Consider the following 17,215-nt stretch of genomic DNA (forward strand, 5'->3'; position numbering starts at 1 on the left):
TTGATTTTGATTTTCAATCTTTCTCCCTCTCCGCCAGTCCACTCGAAATGGCACCCAAATCCAAGTCCATCTTCAGGCAGCCCGGCGCACAACACTTCCAGCTCGTACATCGATCACAGCGTGACCCTCTCATTCATGACCCGGAGGCTAGCCAACATGTTCTCAAAGCCTTCGTCCGAGAGAACGATAAAAAGGTGCCCATCTCCCCTACTTTCAACGGCGAATGTAACTAATTGGGTCGCAGGGGAAGTCAAGAGCAGACCTCGAAAAACTCATCTCCCCCACAGATTTAGCACACGATGCTGAACGCCCCAACATCGGCGAGGCATCTCTATACGGTGTCTACTTCGACGATACAGAGTACGACTACATGCAGCATCTTCGCCCCGTCGGTGTTCAGGAAGATGGTGTCGACTCCGTCCTTGTTGAAGCCCCCGCACAATCAAAATCTAAAAGTAAAGGCAAACAACGAGATGACGCTCCTATAACCCTCCGAGACCTCCCTGCCGAAGCTTTACCCTCTACCTCTGAATTACCCCGGAATTACGAAAGCCAGGAAGCCGTCCCGAGCTCAATCGCTGGTTTCAGGCCGGATATGGATCCTCATTTGAGACAAGCTTTGGAGGCGTTGGAAGACGATGCATTCGTGGATGATGGACTAGACGACGATTTCTTCGGAGAGTTGGTGCAGGATGGAGAAAGGAGTATTAACGAGCAGTTTGGGTTTGATTTTGCGGAGGAGGGTTTGAATGATGAAGAGGCACGGTTACAGATGGAGGAAGCGTTAGAGGACGAGGGTGAGGGTGAGGAAGAGGATGACGATTGGGAAGCCAGGTTCGCCAAGTTCAAAAAGGTCCAGGCGAAGGAGGCAGCTGCGGCTGCTGCATCCGACGATGAAGACATGTTCTCAGAGGGCGCAGATACGATCGGAAACCTCCCAGAGTTCTCCGTTATTGGTGGGAAGAAGCGTAGGAAGGGCACATCTGATGCATCAGGATATAGCATGAGCAGCTCGTCTATGTTCCGGAATGAAGGCCTTCGGACGCTGGACGACCGGTTTGATCAGGTCGGTCTCCACTTTCTCTCCCATCTACCATGCATCGTATTGACCTCCTTCCTCGCAGATCGAGAAAGAGTACGCCGAGGACGATGAAGACGAGATGCCAGACGACTCAGACTCAGACGAGTCAGAGGCCCCTCAACTCATCACCTCTCGCGAGGACTTTGACTCCATGATGGACGAATTCTTGGACAAGTACGAAATTTTGGGTGGGAAGATGAAACCTTCACTACCGGGCACCGGTGCAGAAAAGCTCGAAACACTGCGTACAGCTCTGGGCCAGGGGCGGGTACGAGAGCCAGGGAGTGATGAAAGTGATATCGAGGAGGACGATATGCTCGCGGAATGGGCAAAGGAGGATAAGAAGGAGAGGTGGGATGTGGAGACCGTTCTCAGTGAGCATCGTCTTTCGCCTCTCGGTCGTGTGGCGGTGGCACTTGATCAACTAACTGCGATACGTTCTTTCTAGCCACACATACCAATCTAGAGAACCACCCACGACTCATTCGAGCTCGTACATCAAAGCCTGTACCTAAGATTCATCTTGATCCTAGGACAGGTCTCCCCACGGTGACGGACACCGCATCGCCACCTACAAAGAAACATCCTTCGAAGAACAACATTACTTCCGCTCCTTCCTCACAGGAGGATACACTACGTATGCTTCATTTTCATATTTTTAACTCACTCAATATTGCCGTGCTCATCGAGCCATCCATTTGATCGTCCACAGCCGCGCGAGCAACGGTCGCCCGCCCCCGCGACGAATCAAAAGAGGAGAAAAAAGCCCGCAAGCAAGCCGTCAAGACCGAGCGACAGGGTCGTCGTGTCGAGAAGAAGGCTACGAAGCAGGAGTTCAACGCTGCGATCAAGCAGCAGACGAACATCTTGGCTGGCAAGGACATCAAGACGCGCAAGCTCTAGGCTTCTTGACAATGACAGACTTGGAGTTCTCCCATGTTGTTTGTATGATCTGATTTTCTGTTGTATTTGCTAGGAGTGTTTTGCCTTACGGGATGTCTTGACGAATATCATCGTGCTGTCTTCGTTATACGGTCCCGAGTGATACTAGCATAAATCGATCAGTGATAGTAGGGTTGCCTCAGGACACCGACGAGAAGCCAGCGAAGCTGGGATATACGCAAAATATACATTCGAAGCAGGTAATATATACACTAAAGCCAGTCTCGAGCCACACGACAACGTCTTTAAACATGAAGCAATTTACAGACAAGGTGAACACAAGGATGATCTTTGGCTATGAATGCAGCGAAAAGATGAAACAATTGCAGTCTGTGTTCGTTAGTTAAGCATCTACCGCGCGATACGCAGTACAACCTGTTCCTTCAATTGGTCTTGAACATGATCATGTAGCGCAGGCGGATCTGCGACGTGTCGTACACGATGTACTAACACCCAGATTATGATATAGTAAGTATTCTCCCATCGCCAGCGCCGTTACAAAACTCGAGAACGCACCTCATTGTACCACAGACTGTGGTGTTTCGGGTCCTGGACCGCTGGTCCTTCGGGCATGACGCATCCTTTCAAGGCATCGTTACCCAACGCGTCGCCAGCGTCCTTCCAGACCTCAGGACGCCACTGTCCGAGACCGAGGGTGCAACTGAGGAGTGGGTTGTCAATCGAGTATAATCGCCGTAGTAGGCGTTAAGGTCAACTTACAGCTTGTTGTTCGCCTTACAATCCTTGTCGGCGTTATAGTTGGCATTCTCTTGCTCGAAGAACGGCTTGGCTGCAACCTCGCAAAGAAGTAGCAAACCCGTCCCGTCACTCAAGCTAGAGACCGAAAACATTCAGCAAGATATGATTGAGAGGAAAAGACTCGTGCACATACTGGGTATGGCAGTAGCCTGCGGACTATGAGGGGAAGGAAGCCGAATTAGTGGACGATAACGGCAAAAAATATGCTGGTCGCTTACTTTGGAAACCATCTAGAAGACAAGTCATTTAAATGAGAAACGTATAGTGTATAGTGAGGAATAGGGCTTACATCTGCGAAGTACACGCCTTTACCGAACATGTACCCTATGAACGAGGGGGCGTTAGCTAGTTATGTGGGAGATGTACACTGCAAGTCAACTTGCCGGAAACAGGAGCTGTAAATTGAGAGGTTGTCAGAATTAAACCGCCGTCAATACGCAGTGTACCGCCGTACCTTCGGGAGGAGCAATACGAAGACCCCTTTGAGGACAAACAAAAAGTCAGACGGCACCATAGTTCGATGATGAACGTTATCAACGTACTGTCGGAGTATACCTGAAGGAAGAATTGTAAGATAGACTGTTCAGTAGTAGGGTATCTACACATACCGGCGAAGTTAGTGGTCCTAGAACCGTGCCAAAGCAGCATCCTGTTGCCATCTTCCAGCTTATTGTGTCCGCCCTGATGCCATGCCTTAGTTTCAGACTCTCTGCATGAAGACGGCGTGAGCGGTCTAACGAGCACTCGAGACAGAATGTATGCTTGCCTTTCCACGCGATAAGCGTGCTGAATATTAATCTTCATGTGGCTGTGAGTGACGCCGTGCGTATCATTCGCGTAAGCATTTAATGCCTTGAACTCCTGGCTGTCCGCGTTGATAGGTTCCATGTTCGATAGCTGAAGGGAGAGGAATTGAGCGTCCAGTGGGTTCACAGGATTGCCATGCTTGTCCTTCGGAGTCGCAGTCTGGATGAGTTTCTGCGCGACTTCCTGTGCAGCGGGTAAGTTATTGCTACCATCAGAAGACGGGTGTGCCAAACCATGTCTCCTAGGGCGTCAACGAGTTCAAGCTCTTTCTTGAGGATAGCCATATCGCTGATGACTGTGGGCCGACTTCTCCCAAAGGCATGAGGAATGATGCTGCAAGACAAGGATCAACCCCGAATGCAAAACGAAAGAACCCTTCAAAGCGTAACGCACGAATAGTAGGTATTAGTGAGTTCCTGACACGCCGCAGCGTAACTTCCGTATTCAGTCGCCACAGCACCAGCGGGATCAGCAATGACTTCGGAAAGAGACTGGAAGACATATGAGTTGATCTGCGAACATTACTGTGTTATGGACGTACCTTGAGAGCGGAGAACCCGTTCAGGATTGTGGACTTCGCAAGTTTGCCTGTGAGCAGTTCACATAAATGCGGCTGAAAATTTAACGAACAATGATACATACCCAACGGCAGCTTATTCGCGTCGTAGTTCATGGAAGACAAGTGGGCATCTATGAGACTAAAACGACGCGTTAATAAAGGTGATGATCATTGATCGACAGCGAACACACCTCTTGTTGAAGATAAGACGGCAAACGGTCTGAAGTTCCTGTGCAAGGGTGGACTTCGGTATAACCGCCTTGCTCTCGGGTTTCGAGCCTGAGGGACCCGCTTCGGCGCTGTCTTCATCTTCGTCGTTCTCTTCGTCCTCAAATGCACGTTCTGTGCCACAGGAGGGTTAAATACATATACGGCCTTCGTCAAGGTCATGACTTACCCAGCCACATATACTTGCCTGAGGACGATCGATCAGGACGAGAATGTTGGGAGATGAAGGTCAAGACTGACCCTTTTTGGCTGTCATGCCATGCCTCTTTTCCCAAGCAGTGGACGTCTTGGACTTGAATTGCTTTTTGAACTCATCAACCGCTGCAGCGGGCGGAAATGGACCCTGATCGCAACGTAAAAAAGATGACCATTGGGATATTATCTGAATACTCACTTTGACCTGCTGCGATCCGCTCTCACCTGCAATACCAGAGATAAGCGAAAATTGGATCGGTAGAGAGTCCAGGACACTGACCAACACGACCCCACCGAGTGATGAGAATTATAGAAGAGTGGTTGCCAATGGGGTGCAATAATTGTATCACATAGAACCTGAGCGGAGGTAAGGAAGAGTGAGATTACCAAGACGTGGAATTCACTCACTTGTTTGCGTTCTTCCCTACGTCCGTCTGGTTCATCATAGCATCCCAGACCTGCCCACCAGAAGCATAGACTTGATGCGTGGCTGATCAAATCGTCAAATAATGCCCAATGACTGCCATATCACTAAGATGACCTACCGACGTATCCACTCTGGGGATCAACAGGCGCTGCGCCTCTCTTGATGACGGAGACCTGGGGACACCCGTGAGCTTCGCACGAAAACGTCGGAATGCATTGCGTACCATCTTCTTCGGAGGCTCCGGAGTCTGTGCGTCGTCGTCGTCGTCGTCGTCGCCGTCATCATCATCATCTTGAGTATCGACTTTAGCTTTCTTAGAGGCCGGTTTGGCCTTCTTGGTAGCCGGTTTGGCCTTCTTGGAGGCTGGTTTAGCTTTCTTGGGGGCCGGTTTAGCTTTCTTGGGGGCCGGTTTAGCAACCTCTTCCTCAGAGTCAGAGTCGCCTCTTGCGCGCTTGGCACCCACGGCAGGCGCGGCAGGCGTGGCAGGTGCGGCAGGTGTTTTGTTTCTAGTGCTGGCTCTTGTGGGGGCTTTGGGAGGTGGTTTCGGGGCTTTAGCAGTTGCTTTCGGTGCTGCTGCTGTGGAGGCATCGGAAGCCTTTGCTGCAGCTTTCTTCCTGGGGGGCATGGCGATGGGACCGGGCGTTGGTAGAGGGCAGGAGATGTGCTGGGAGAGGGCAGGAGAAAAGCGATGGCAATGTGTCAAGTCGCGACGCGTCGCCGCCTTTTGAGCAAACGCGGTCACGCGGCCCCGTGATCGAGTTTCAAATTCTACTCGAGTCAAGCTGATGGGGACCGAGCCGTCGTAAATACGGGCCCACAACAAGTTCGCCGAATCATCATCCTGACTCCTCCAAAGAGTCAAACGACTGTTACACGCATCACAGTAAATTACTGCAGCTATGGAGAAGGGCCGTTCATACGCGCCACACTGAGCCACTGTACTCCCATCACACAAGCTGGGAGTTCTTTGTGTATGGCTCCTTTGTCGCTCTGGGGTTTATATGGTACCAGCTCGTCTGAATACGCACCCAAACCGAATGGTAGGGCCTCTACAACACGGAATTTCTCTACTCTCGACCCCCTCCCCATCATCGCTGAATGTCTGAACGATTCGTCGAGTGAACATCGTCCTCTTTGCGCGTCTCCTTTGTCCATGGAGTCGCCGCTATGATGCTCCTCAACCGGCATGTGTGGCGTCGGTATGGTCTCCCAGATACCCTGTGCACGTTTTTCGGTTTAGAACTCGGCATCCAACACTTCGAGCTTTTTTAGGACGAATAACGAAATCAATCTGCACCTCGCGCGCGGAATACCTGGGTATTGTCCGAGCCGTTATGCAGGTAAGCATCGATGCCTTTGACCCAGTCCACTATGCCTCGAGGCGCGCTCGTTTGAAATAAAACGCCTTTGAGCGCCTCGTGTGCCCTCGTATGTCGGACCCTGAACCGACGCCACTGAGTATTCCCCCCATACTCACCATTCTCCGCCTCTTTCCTCGACTAATGGGGCTCAGAACTGAGAGAAGACTGTCGGCATGCCCCATGCGCACAGTGTTTCCCGCCTTCCGAGGCTGCCGCATGTGACGGCGTGGCATTCTAATTTGTCTTTACACCCTCTTCGGGAAAGTGACTTGTGATCTTAGAGAGTGGTAACTTTCTCACTCTATGTTGCTGTACTCCAGGGGCTCTTTGCCATCTCCAGAGTATAAAGGATGAGCGAAAGGTATGCCCAATACTCATCCCAACCGATTTCCCGTCGTTCCTAAATCATAATGTCTCCCACTTCTACCCCAGAGAACATCGCCCTCGACGGTGAGCATACATTGCTCTCTAATAGCGCGCTCAGGGAGACTGACTGTCGCCAACTTCCAGGTCCCACTCAGTACACCCCGGCCCACTACCCAGTCATCGGCTCGGCGCAAGCCTTCACCACGCCTCTACTCCCTCTCTGTTACCCCCCATCTCCCTACATTCTCGACTGCCAGTACTCGCCGTCCTCCTCTGCCTCGTCGCCGCCGTCTTCAGCGTCTCCGTCCTCCACCGCCCCGTCGTCTCCGCCGTCCCCTCCCTCTCCCACTCCCTCCCCTAGCCCCAACGCCACTCGTTCGCGTTCTGCCCGCTCGAGACACGACCCGAACCATATCCCCCGTCCTGCCAACGCCTTCGTCATCTTCCGTTCCAAGTACTGCACCCAGTACAAGATCGACAAGACCATCGAGCATGACCACCGTCACGTCAGTCGTATGGCCGGTTGGACTTGGAAGAACATGACGGCGGCTGAGAAGAAGCCCTACCAGGACGAGGCGAAGGCGAGGAAGGCGGAGCATGCGATCAAGTATCCGGGCTATCGCTTCAAGCCTCAGACGCGTCGGGTGAAGGTGAAGCGCAACGCGAACAGGAGATCTCCAGAGGACATCAAAGTCTCGTTAGAGATGGCTGCCATCTTCGCCAGGAAGGATGTTTCAATCGAGGATCGCCAGGCGGAGGCCTTGAAGGTCAAGAACCGACAGGCTCAGGCCAAGCAGGCCCCCGTGCCTCAGCAGGTCGCTGCAAGTTGGCCGTCGTCGTCCAAGAACGACAGCGTCCCCCCATTCCAGAACCCGCTCCTCGACCCTTCTTGCTCGTCCAAGACTGCTACGGCTTCCTTGACCCACGACGCCAGCCCGCCCTCGCTCTCGGTCAACGCTCATCTCGTAAGTTCTTGAGTAAAGTCTTGTCCTCGGGAAGCTGTCGCTGAACAATATGATCCGCAGACTGCCCACACTCCCTTCTTAACCGAGGGATTCACTGGCCCTGTTCATTCCGCGCTCCCACTCGGAAGTCAAGAGCTCTTTTTTCCCTCCCACCCGCTAGCCCCGACCGAATACATTAGTGCTTACAACACACATTCCACCCTCGTCACGCAAAACGCTATATACGGCACGAACATCTCGAACCAATTTTACCAGCTTTCTTTCCCGGAGCCATGCTTCAACCCGCCCGTCGCCCTGGACGTCGCCCTGGACCTCGACCTGCCGATTATTTTCCCTGTCGACGATGGTTATGGCTCAACCATATTCGGCGGAGGTTTACAGTTGCCGTTCATATCCGATGACCCATCCTCCGATATCCCATACGGCGAGTGGCTCCGCGAAGATGCCGTGTGTTGAGAGCTGTCCTTTCTTCTTCTTCTTCGGACGCTCCTTCATTTCTTCTACGAATCTGGGCTTCGTCATTTATTTCTAAGTACGCTTTGCGGCTCTGCTCGATGGCACATCTCTAGTCCCAGACGACCCTCACTGCTACTTCCGTTACATTTGCTATCGTTTTCATCCTGGTCTGCGGCCGAATTCATTGTAGCGTTAGCGTTTCCCATTTCCTTGCATTCTCACTGTATTTTTGGTCCTCCTTTTATCTCCCTTTTTCTTCCCTGATTATGGAAATCTCCTCCCCTATGCATACCTTTTCCTCTATCTCTCACGTCTCCTCTCGCTCAATCTCTCTCATCTACTCGAGTACTTCCCTACTCATGAAACAATCACGCGTCTCAATACATACGCCGAACACTGGCTCTTCGGACTTTACATTTCTCATATCCCAAATACAAAGTCGACTTCTGCGCGACATCTTTCCTCTGTTCACTTTGAGCCCGATCCACAACGCTTCACGGGCGCGAGACGATCTCGAAGGCCCTCAAGCCCTCCCTTCCCAGCAAGGTCGCAAGTCCCACCACACCGGCTCCAGCACTCCTCATCCTCTCCGCTGCCTCATAACTCGTCACGCCTCCTACTCCAATAACGACTATATCCCTCATCGCTTCGTCACCATGGTTCTTCAACAACGTCGTCAGAGTGTAGACGTTTCCGAGCGATAGGGGATGCAAAGAGTCGCCCGCCAAGCCTCCGAAGGCGGGGAGAACGGAGCTTAAGGCAGGGTGGGTGGTAAGGAAGCCTGGTGTGCCAGATGTCTCGGAGGGGAACGACATCGTCTGAGACGGATAGAGAAGAGTGTTTCCGAGTGTGTTCGTAGACGTGAAGAACGCGATGGGATTCGTGCGCCTGCCGTCTGGACCTGGACCAGACATCTCCGCGACGGCGTTCACGAGCTGTTCGAACTGTGTCGAATAGGTGTATGGAGGTAGTTTGAGACCGAGTGTGAGCGTGGGATCCGTAGAGAAGTAGTCCGCGAAGACTTGGAGTAATGGGCGGAGGGTGGAGATGTCGTATGCTGGCGGAGATTTGCCTGAGATGTTGGGACAGGAGGTGTTCAGCTCGACTGCGATGCGTGTTCGGGAGTGGTCGTTGAGTTTGTTGCGTAAGGCTTGGATGAGGTCCATCATCGAGGCCAGGACGGTAGGCAAGGTAGATGTGATGCTGATAATGATGGGTTTGGAGGAGTCGGGGGGAGCATTGGAAAGGATGCTTTCAACGTTTTGGAGGTAAGTGGATAGGGGGTGTGGCGAGTAGCCATAAGTGTTGAGGGATGATACCGAGTCCTTCGTAAACACTACCTATGAACGGATACAAACGGAACACTATGAGCGATAAATCGAGGAATAAATTGGGAGCATACGCACCGAATGAGAGGATGTCTGAGGGAAGCCCTCGTAAGTCGATGATCGTGTCGTGACCGCTCCGGTCAGGGGGCAGTCGAACAGTGCTTGCAGCTGTTCAAGCTCGGAAGCCCAAGCACACGAACTATTAATCAGGGGAGGTGATACCTGGATGCGACCGACTGTAGCCATTGAAACTGTCGACGACAACGACGAGGCAGGAGACGAGGCAATGCATAGCTGCCAGTTATATCTAAGGACAGTCTGCACCTTATCTCTATTTCACTCTTGAGCGCTGAGCCGCAAGGGAGGAAGGAAGGGGCCGCATCCGACGGTGGGTCACACCCGGCCTCTGTTGTTTCGACGTCCCACCGGCATGACGACTTACCTCACCTTTGTGGCAGACTTTGCGGCAGACTTGTGTTATGTGTGAATCGACTCTTAGGTGGATGTTGAGCGTGTTGATCGTCGAGCACAACATCAGCTTCTCATATAACTGTAACTGCGCGCGGCCGCTTAGGGACCAGGTCTGAACGTTGCACACAACCATAACGTTCACTATGGATGCGAACTACTTTGGATTTGGATTTCCTTCGAACGATCCTCAGCAGTCACTGCCGCATATACCTGATCACCGTACTGAAGGCAGCACAGACCTGGGTGACTTCTCGCTTCCTTTCCAGCTCGAGAATAACACGACAATACATCCATTTCCCCCTCCAAATCAACATCATTCCTCCCTTCCAAATACATATAACTCGGAATCACTCAGTGCAGCATACTCGGATCTTCTCGGGACTAGACTTCCACCCTTCTCCAACCCTACGAACTCCTTCCCGTCCTTCCAACCGTCGACATCCTCTGGCCATGCTAATGGAGACCCTAGCAACCAACTCGAAGTCTTGCGAGAGATGCGACGTATCCGAGAGCTCGAGCTAGCGATACACGAAGAGAAACGACGGCTGGCCGAGGAGCTTCGCAAGCAGCGAGAAGCAGAGGTCACGCTAGCTCAATTCGGCCTATACCAGTCGTCCTCGAGCTCAGGTCTTAGTATACTTCCAGCAGGCACCAGCGCATCTGGCAGTAGTAGCGTCGCGTTCGGGACTCCATCACACTACAATCAACCGCTAAACAACCCCCTTCCTACTTTCAACGACCCTTCCGAGCCGCCTTCACATCATACTTCAGACGCATCCCCTCCTTCTCTCGAAACCTCCACCACCGCCAATCCTTCCTCCTCCGCTTCTCCCGAACCATCCTCCAACGCCCCTCGCGAGCAGTCCCAATCCCAATCCAAGAAGACTCTAAAGAAAAAGAAGGACCATATCATAGTCGAGGAGCACGACGCCAAATGCAAGCACTGCTCCAAGACGATGGCCAAGCTGATCCTGCGCGGCCTGCGGAACGAGCTCGACGTGCCGTACCAGATGCAGTACGAGTGCGGTGACTGTGTCGCCGTGTTCCCCAGGACGATCTCGAAGAAGCGGACGAATCAGTTCGAGGATACGACGTTGCCGACTACGTGTGTGGTTTGTACCAGGATTCAGGGGCAGGGTGGGTTTATGGCGAAGAGCAGGGGCCATTTGTCGTTTACGGTCGAGGTGAGGGTGTTATCGATTTCTTTGGGTCATGTAAGGGATGCTCATCATGAGGGACAAGGATAGACTATTTGCGTTTCGTGTTCGAAGAAATATAAACGGTGAGTTCGTACTGAGCTCTCGTGCTTGCCGGCCCCTGACTGTTGACTCGTTTGCAAAGGTGTAGCAACTGTGGCGGAGGAGCAGGCGGTTATGGAAAATGGCGATGTAAAGAGCTCTTCGAAGGAAACCGTAAAACTTGCACCCTCTCCCATGCCAGGTATTCCCACCTTCCTGCATAAACTTTCTTCGCTCCTGACCACATATCGTTCCGCCCCCAGTCTCAACGCCAGAGACATGGAGATGGCGGTCTGGTTGCTTCCCGACCAGACCAAAGACGCGCCGGAACTGCCTGATCTACTGGAAACCATGCAAAAGTACTGGGAGGAGCATATGATTTCGAAGCTAGCTATTCCAGAGGTATCGTTGTCTCCTGCTTATCACTTCGCCTAATCATTCGCACCACCAAGACTGACGAAGGCACGGAGGTCCTCGAACACTCACCGGGCTTGAGCACTTTCGAAGATATCCGTCGGAACATCATCGACGTCGGCTTCATGGGTCGTTCTCTATTTACCGATCCACCTATGAGCCCGAACCATCGCCTGTACGTGGCTTTAACGTGGGCGAAGCAGCGAGCTCGGAGAGACAAGTCAAAACCAGAGTGGAAGAGGAAAGAAGGGAAGACGACGGACGAATGGTAACTCTTACTCCCTCCTCCGGTTTTTGAGTCACATATCGCCTCGACTTCTCAACACCAGTGCTGTGTACATAGGGTCGCCTTCAATACTCGCTGGACAACGTCTCTGATGCCGGACAATGCGATCCCGAGTGCGATGTGGTTACTCGAGTGGGCTATCCCTAGTAAGTCCATCTTATACAGTCGTTGCGATTGATTGCGCCGAATGGTGTTGCAATTGTAGATCGCACCTTGAACCTCTCGACGCTCTATCCCTTCGACTACGGCGAAATCGGGGATCGATACATCTTCTCGTACATCTCGATGCTACGTCCTATACTAGAAGAGCTCGAGGAGCATAACGCCAAGTCGCCGACCGACCCTTGGCTACCTCCACAACACCTATGGGTACGTCTCTCATCTTCTGAGAAAAATGATCTGATATACATCGTAACCTTGGTTCTTGTTGTTCGCACGCCCACAGTGTTCTGTGAAAGTCAACCCATACGGTAAACCACGCTCTAAAATCTCTCCATCGCCCGAACTAACTCCCTTGCCAATTCGTTCTCTTCTCTTCCATTGCCCGTTCTCCAGCCCTTCGCCTCCGCACCCTCGAATTCGTCCAACGCAAACTAAATTTCATGCCCCTCGAAGAATACCTCGCTCTCCACCCGGACATCGACCCGGCGTCTCTCTTCCACAAAGACGCGGGGAACATCGCGCGCTGTATCGACGCGCGGCCGTCGATAGACGGGCATCATGATATGTCGATCTACGCGAAGAGTCTGGGGCCTGAGATGACGTTGGAGAATGTGAAGAGGATAATGGAGATGGAGTTGAATAAGGTGCCGAAGAGGATTGATGTTTGAGCTTAGTTTGCTTGGGGTTTGATATTGGACTACTTTGAGTGTATGGATGGACTTTGTGCTTTATGGAGTAGGCTGACCCGCATGTTGGTTGGAGATGACTTCCTTCACCGCCGAGACGAAGAGGGGAGGGACGCCACACTACCACGAAGTCGAGCACACAAATCCAATAGAGGATCCAATAGGATACCAAGACGATCGACATCAAACCTGGTCAAGCAAAGCATAAAAATACAACGAATACAGCCGCCGGCACGAGCTGCGCGACAGACAATAAGAAATGATACATGTCACTTGAAGAGCTCCTCCCTCTCCAAGACGCTCTTCTCAAGCTTGATGAGAATGGTAGTCCGAGAGGGATAGAGATCATTTGGTGTGTTGTGTGCCGTGACACGAGCAGGCTAGGGTGGTGCATAACATCCGTTCAAGTCATTTCAAGAGCAGAGGAGACAAGAAGATGACTGAACGACGTACGAATCCCAGTCCATCCAATACTGCTTCAACGATACCCGCCGTGAAAGACGAACAACTGAGCTGGCTCATGTCTCGTGGTACGGAGATGTTACGGGTGATGATAGGGTCATTGTCGATGATCATGTCTATGACATTGCGTTCAGACTATCAGAATGAGCTTGAAGAGAGAATAAGAGCAAACACACATTCATCGTCATTCTCCACACTCTTCTCGATCGCGTCTGCCGGCTTTCCAAAGACGGCCTTCCAGACGTTGGTATGGATGTTCATGAGTGCGGGCAGAAATCGGATCTCGCGTTTCGGTGCTTTGGATGCCGACTCTGCACGCCATACCATTAACTCAAGAACGCGTGTGCCGAGTCGATAACCGAGAGTATTCAGCCTGAAGCCTACAGTGTTAAAAAGATAGCTAAGAGCAGGATACGCTGGCGCACTCACCGCCGTTCGAGGTCATTGATACCGTTAACGCGTTTCTGAGTATATTGCACTAGTTCTGAGAAGAGAAACGCGAAAGATGACGCTGAGACTTGGGCAGTACGGGATTTATTGAGAGGTCTGTCATATATGTTCGGACGAGAAAGCGGTTTTGATGGACCGCCGATGGTAGTCGAGATGGAGGGCGCAGTCGGAAGTGAAAAGCGTGCAGACGAAGTGGTCGGCGAGAGATGTTCTGCTGAGGATAAGGACGAATTGGAGAGGACAGAGAAGCGAGGATGTGGTTGAGAGTAAGAAGCCATGAGGGCGTTCGCGAAGGAACAATGGAACGACCGCGTTTGCTACAAAGAGTGCTACTCGGATCCAAATGCGATCTGCACCATGTCATCCTCTTCCACCTCCCACCAGCCTCCTCCACCGCCACCGGTCCCCTTGACCGCCCCCTCGACGACGTCCGCAAATCCATCGTCGTCCGCAAAAGCCCTCTGGACATACATCGAACCCGCCCTCTTCCACATCCTCCGCTCTCCCTCCAACAATCCCTCAAAACCACCCGTCCTCGACGTCGCATACCACGTCGGCATACACACCGCAGTTTACAACTACTTCACCGCTCCAGACTCCAACCAACCCTCCTCTCCGCTCCCGCCGCTCTCCGAACTTGCTTTCGACGGCGGAAATGGTGACGAGTTTCGCGATGTCGTTCGCGAGGGGCTCTACTCCCAGCTCGACGATTATTTTGCAGAAGTAGCTCGCGAAATTCTTTTGGGCGCCGCTCAGGACGAATCAACGCTCATCCAGTACCTTGTTCCTGCATTCACCCGCTTCTCGTCCGGCGCACGATCCGTCGACCGCCTTCTCAGCTACGTCAACAGGTGCGCTAACGTTATTCATTTCCCCAGTTTCAAACAATTCCATCGTCTACATAACATCACTCATCCTCCAAATGACCAAAAATAGACACTACGTCAAACGCGTCGCGAGCGAGGATAAAGGCTGGCTGGCCATCAGCGACCTCATAGACCAAGAAGAGCTCTCCACAATACGCCTCGTCGAAGCCCGTGCCAAACTCTCCATCAGATTGCGCGATCGACGAGCAGAAGAGCTGAAGAAGTGGGGATACGACCCAAACGTCGATCCTCCCGAGCGTCGCACCGAAGCAGAAGCATCTGCCGAGGCCGCCAGTGGCCTGGATCGTGTAGTCCCATTGATCTCCCTAGCTCATCGGCGGTTCAGAGTAGAGGTTCTCGAGCCGCTTCTTGCAGTACCAAAGGCGAAGGGGAAGGGGAAGAAGAAAGGGAAGACAAAAGCGCCACCCGCAGCTCAATCGAATGGAGGGGCGGAGAAGCCCTCGGGTCCCAAGGGTAGACTTGCGCGAGCGGTGAAGGAGCTGTTGGAGTCTAAGGAGGGCGATGAGCAGGAAAGGAGGACTCTGGCGGAGGGTGTGGCCAGAATGCTAGCCGTGACCGGTGTTCGACCGGAACATCCACTACGGCGACGTTTGCGAACATATCTTGACAAGACTTCGACCTAGCGCTATGCCTTTTCTTGCAGCTTTTGCACCCCCAGACGAAAGTATCTTGAAGTCATAAAACCCGCGCAATAATATACAACAGAGCTTACACTCGGCGACTTCCTGAAGAAACAAGATCACATCAATGTTGAATCGTGAACAGAAATAGAGGTGCCACTTACCGCACTGAAACCTTAGGATACGCCTCCCGCCGCGTCCCCTTCTGCATTGACATGTCCCAGATTCAACAATGCATCCATGTCCAATCCCCCGTCCTCAGCACCGTTAAAATCAAAGGTCGAGCTAAAGGCCGCGAAGTCTATATTATCAATATCGAAATTCGTATCCCCGCCCGTGCCTCCGTCCTGGCCAGAAGAGTCGCCAATATTCGCCAGAAGTGTACCAGGCGATACCGCCGCTCCTTGAGTCGAAGAACCAGGCTCGTTATTCTCCGCCGGAGGCACCAAAGAATCTGAGGGGAAAAAGCCAGACCCCTCTGCGGCGTTGCTCTGGTTCGCCAACGACTGGAAGAGGTCCTCCGGCACTGGGCCCGCTTCTCGGACACCCGAAAAGTCCATCATATCCATGCTCATATTCTGGTCATCCCCTTCTTTCTTCAGCCCGGGCTCTGAACCTCCAGTTTCCGGTGGTGGTGCGCCAAACAGTTCCTGATTGTTTCCGTCTACTCCATCGACACCATCGGAGAAAAGGTCCGCCATCTCGATATCCAAGTCCAATTCTATAGGTTTATCCGCTGAGTTGCCCAGCCCAACCTGTGTTTGCGGTGGATCGGAGTCCAGAGTCAGATCGATGTCCACAGGTCTGTTGGATGCGTTATTCGACGGATCAGGGACTGGACCGTTCGACATCGATGCTGAGTGTATAGTGGCAAATAGGTCGGGAGGGTATTCGTTCGTGGCTGTTATCCTACCAGACTTCGGAGCGAGAGTCACGGGCGACGCGAGACCCGACTGGATCTCTTCTGGGTTGATGCGTAGAGCAGCGGCGGAGAGGTCAAGCTTGTGAGGGAATTGGGGGCGATTGAGGCTGGAGAGGGAGATGGTGGATTGACGTCGGGCGGCTGGCGTCGTGCCACCGGGGATAGGAGGAGAAGATTGCTTGCTGGTAGATGGCGATAAGGAAGGGTCTAGAGGGATGGTGAAGGGAGGAATTGTAGGTGAAGATGGACGAGTTCCGGTTGAGGCTGGTTCGCCTGGTTGACTGTTGTCAACGTTGATTTCGGAGGGAGGTGGTTCGATCTTCTCTGGTGGGGGCTTCAACGCTTCGGCTTCAGCCTCTGCTCTCAGACGTGCTCGTTCCCGCTCCATATCACGTTGCAAGACGGCAATCGCATGTAACTACGTTGGGTTAGATGGGACGGCATGAAGACGAACAGGAACTGTACGGACCAGATGTGATTCCATAGCATCGCACAGCTGGTCATATTTCTCAAACTCCCTACCCAGTGCCGTTGTGAGACCCTGATGCGGTTGCGGAGCGTATCTCTCTATATCCCTTGAAGAACCACGAGTTTCAGCAAAGTCGTATTGGTTGGTTATAATGGGCTACAAACAATCTCTTTGCGTCCGCGTAGAACGCCTGGATCTGACCGGTCTTCGCAGCCGCATTCTGACAGAAACTCTGTATGTCAATCCGGATTTGAGTATAATGTCAGGGTGAGCTTACCCTCAAGCACGCTGTCATAGCGTTCAACTCGGGTTCGAGGATGGCCTGTGGAGGAAGAGGATCTGGAGGTGGAAGCATTGCGCCTGCAGCACTGACAGGTTTGGACGCAGTTGAAGATGTGGTGAAAGCATTTGTGGTTGCATTAGGGGGGTTCTTGGATGCCGAAGAATCTTTTCGTTTGATAGGACGTGGCTTGGGAGGCATTGCGGTCGACGAAAGCGGTGATGACGCGGGAACGAGTGGACGTTCAACGCGTCGCGGACTCGCGGTTACTTTGGGCCATGTGTGGCGTTGCGGAAGATCCCGAGGTTCGTGTGTCGTGTGGCACTGGATTCCCTCCCGGAGCCTCCCGGTCGGTCATGCCGTTGATATTTATCCAACGTAGAGACTCCGCGAG

General features: G+C 52.6%; 7 protein-coding genes across 7 annotated transcripts; 3 read left to right on the forward strand and 4 right to left on the reverse strand.

Annotated features, from left to right (window-relative positions):
- The first annotated feature begins 33 nt into the window (after positions 1-33).
- STEHIDRAFT_89929 (LTV-domain-containing protein) lies at positions 34-2,087 on the forward strand. Its single transcript, XM_007298272.1, has 5 exons — positions 34-194; positions 245-1,066; positions 1,125-1,455; positions 1,530-1,718; positions 1,794-2,087. The coding sequence occupies exons 1-5, from the start codon at positions 48-50 to the stop codon at positions 1,982-1,984; spliced, it is 1,680 nt and encodes a 559-aa protein (XP_007298334.1). The 5' UTR covers positions 34-47; the 3' UTR covers positions 1,985-2,087.
- Positions 2,088-2,176: 89 nt separating this feature from the next.
- STEHIDRAFT_117683 (PARP-domain-containing protein) lies at positions 2,177-5,503 on the reverse strand. Its single transcript, XM_007298968.1, has 23 exons — positions 5,222-5,503; positions 5,117-5,171; positions 4,980-5,061; positions 4,852-4,928; positions 4,771-4,796; positions 4,617-4,719; positions 4,546-4,563; positions 4,340-4,490; positions 4,232-4,287; positions 4,131-4,177; positions 3,983-4,080; positions 3,823-3,922; positions 3,549-3,772; positions 3,391-3,491; positions 3,325-3,337; positions 3,237-3,262; positions 3,166-3,177; positions 3,072-3,106; positions 3,001-3,012; positions 2,916-2,938; positions 2,744-2,857; positions 2,540-2,684; positions 2,177-2,469 (listed from the first exon to the last, which is right to left on the reverse strand). Exons 1-23 carry the CDS (start codon positions 5,222-5,224, stop codon positions 2,407-2,409), a joined length of 1,584 nt encoding a protein of 527 aa, XP_007299030.1. The 5' UTR covers positions 5,225-5,503; the 3' UTR covers positions 2,177-2,406.
- Positions 5,504-7,100: 1,597 nt separating this feature from the next.
- STEHIDRAFT_144014 (FMN-linked oxidoreductase) lies at positions 7,101-9,832 on the reverse strand. Its single transcript, XM_007298969.1, has 3 exons — positions 9,553-9,832; positions 7,751-9,486; positions 7,101-7,690 (listed from the first exon to the last, which is right to left on the reverse strand). The coding sequence occupies exons 1-2, from the start codon at positions 9,718-9,720 to the stop codon at positions 8,641-8,643; spliced, it is 1,014 nt and encodes a 337-aa protein (XP_007299031.1). The 5' UTR covers positions 9,721-9,832; the 3' UTR covers positions 7,101-7,690; positions 7,751-8,640.
- Positions 9,833-10,088: 256 nt separating this feature from the next.
- STEHIDRAFT_127489 (uncharacterized protein) lies at positions 10,089-12,713 on the forward strand (the record flags this gene model as incomplete). Its single annotated transcript, XM_007298970.1, has 10 exons — positions 10,089-10,188; positions 10,408-11,129; positions 11,193-11,227; positions 11,287-11,385; positions 11,447-11,585; positions 11,654-11,865; positions 11,941-12,029; positions 12,089-12,252; positions 12,329-12,353; positions 12,439-12,713. The coding sequence occupies 10 exons, from the start codon at positions 10,089-10,091 to the stop codon at positions 12,711-12,713; spliced, it is 1,860 nt and encodes a 619-aa protein (XP_007299032.1).
- Positions 12,714-13,000: 287 nt separating this feature from the next.
- On the reverse strand, positions 13,001-13,921 carry STEHIDRAFT_46634 (TRAPP complex subunit trs31; the record flags this gene model as incomplete). Its single annotated transcript, XM_007297951.1, has 4 exons — positions 13,001-13,111; positions 13,185-13,309; positions 13,370-13,566; positions 13,623-13,921. 4 exons carry the CDS (start codon positions 13,919-13,921, stop codon positions 13,001-13,003), a joined length of 732 nt encoding a protein of 243 aa, XP_007298013.1.
- A 151-nt stretch (positions 13,922-14,072) lies between these two features.
- STEHIDRAFT_43723 (uncharacterized protein) lies at positions 14,073-15,123 on the forward strand (the record flags this gene model as incomplete). The annotated part of the gene is made up of 2 exons (XM_007297874.1): positions 14,073-14,494; positions 14,580-15,123. Coding segments are annotated over 2 exons (966 nt in total), but the record flags the coding sequence as incomplete, so codon positions are not given.
- A 203-nt stretch (positions 15,124-15,326) lies between these two features.
- On the reverse strand, positions 15,327-17,022 carry STEHIDRAFT_127505 (uncharacterized protein; the record flags this gene model as incomplete). The annotated part of the gene is made up of 4 exons (XM_007298971.1): positions 15,327-16,490; positions 16,542-16,647; positions 16,706-16,761; positions 16,819-17,022. 4 exons carry the CDS (start codon positions 17,020-17,022, stop codon positions 15,327-15,329), a joined length of 1,530 nt encoding a protein of 509 aa, XP_007299033.1.
- Positions 17,023-17,215: the final 193 nt, after the last annotated feature.

This window comes from Stereum hirsutum (genome assembly GCF_000264905.1).
Source record: "Stereum hirsutum FP-91666 SS1 unplaced genomic scaffold STEHIscaffold_1, whole genome shotgun sequence".
NCBI lineage: Eukaryota > Fungi > Basidiomycota > Agaricomycetes > Russulales > Stereaceae > Stereum > Stereum hirsutum.

What these genes read in the sequence shown, in the direction of transcription:
- STEHIDRAFT_89929 (XM_007298272.1), top strand. Translation starts at nt 48, where the DNA reads ATGGCACCCAAATCCAAGTCCATCTTCAGGCAGCCCGGCGCACAACAC. An exon ending in TGGACGACCGGTTTGATCAG is followed by an intron (nt 1,067 to 1,124) that starts GTCGGTCTCCAC and finishes CCTTCCTCGCAG; the next exon opens with ATCGAGAAAGAGTACGCCGA. An exon ending in CTCACAGGAGGATACACTAC is followed by an intron (nt 1,719 to 1,793) that starts GTATGCTTCATT and finishes GATCGTCCACAG; the next exon opens with CCGCGCGAGCAACGGTCGCC.
- STEHIDRAFT_117683 (XM_007298968.1), bottom strand. An exon ending in GTAGGGAAGAACGCAAACAA is followed by an intron (nt 4,929 to 4,979) that starts GTGAGTGAATTC and finishes ACCTCCGCTCAG; the next exon opens with GTTCTATGTGATACAATTAT. An exon ending in CACGCTTATCGCGTGGAAAG is followed by an intron (nt 3,492 to 3,548) that starts GCAAGCATACAT and finishes GTCTTCATGCAG; the next exon opens with AGAGTCTGAAACTAAGGCAT.
- STEHIDRAFT_144014 (XM_007298969.1), bottom strand. Translation starts at nt 9,720, where the DNA reads ATGGCTACAGTCGGTCGCATCCAGGTATCACCTCCCCTGATTAATAGT. An exon ending in CTCAGACATCCTCTCATTCG is followed by an intron (nt 9,487 to 9,552) that starts GTGCGTATGCTC and finishes ATCCGTTCATAG; the next exon opens with GTAGTGTTTACGAAGGACTC.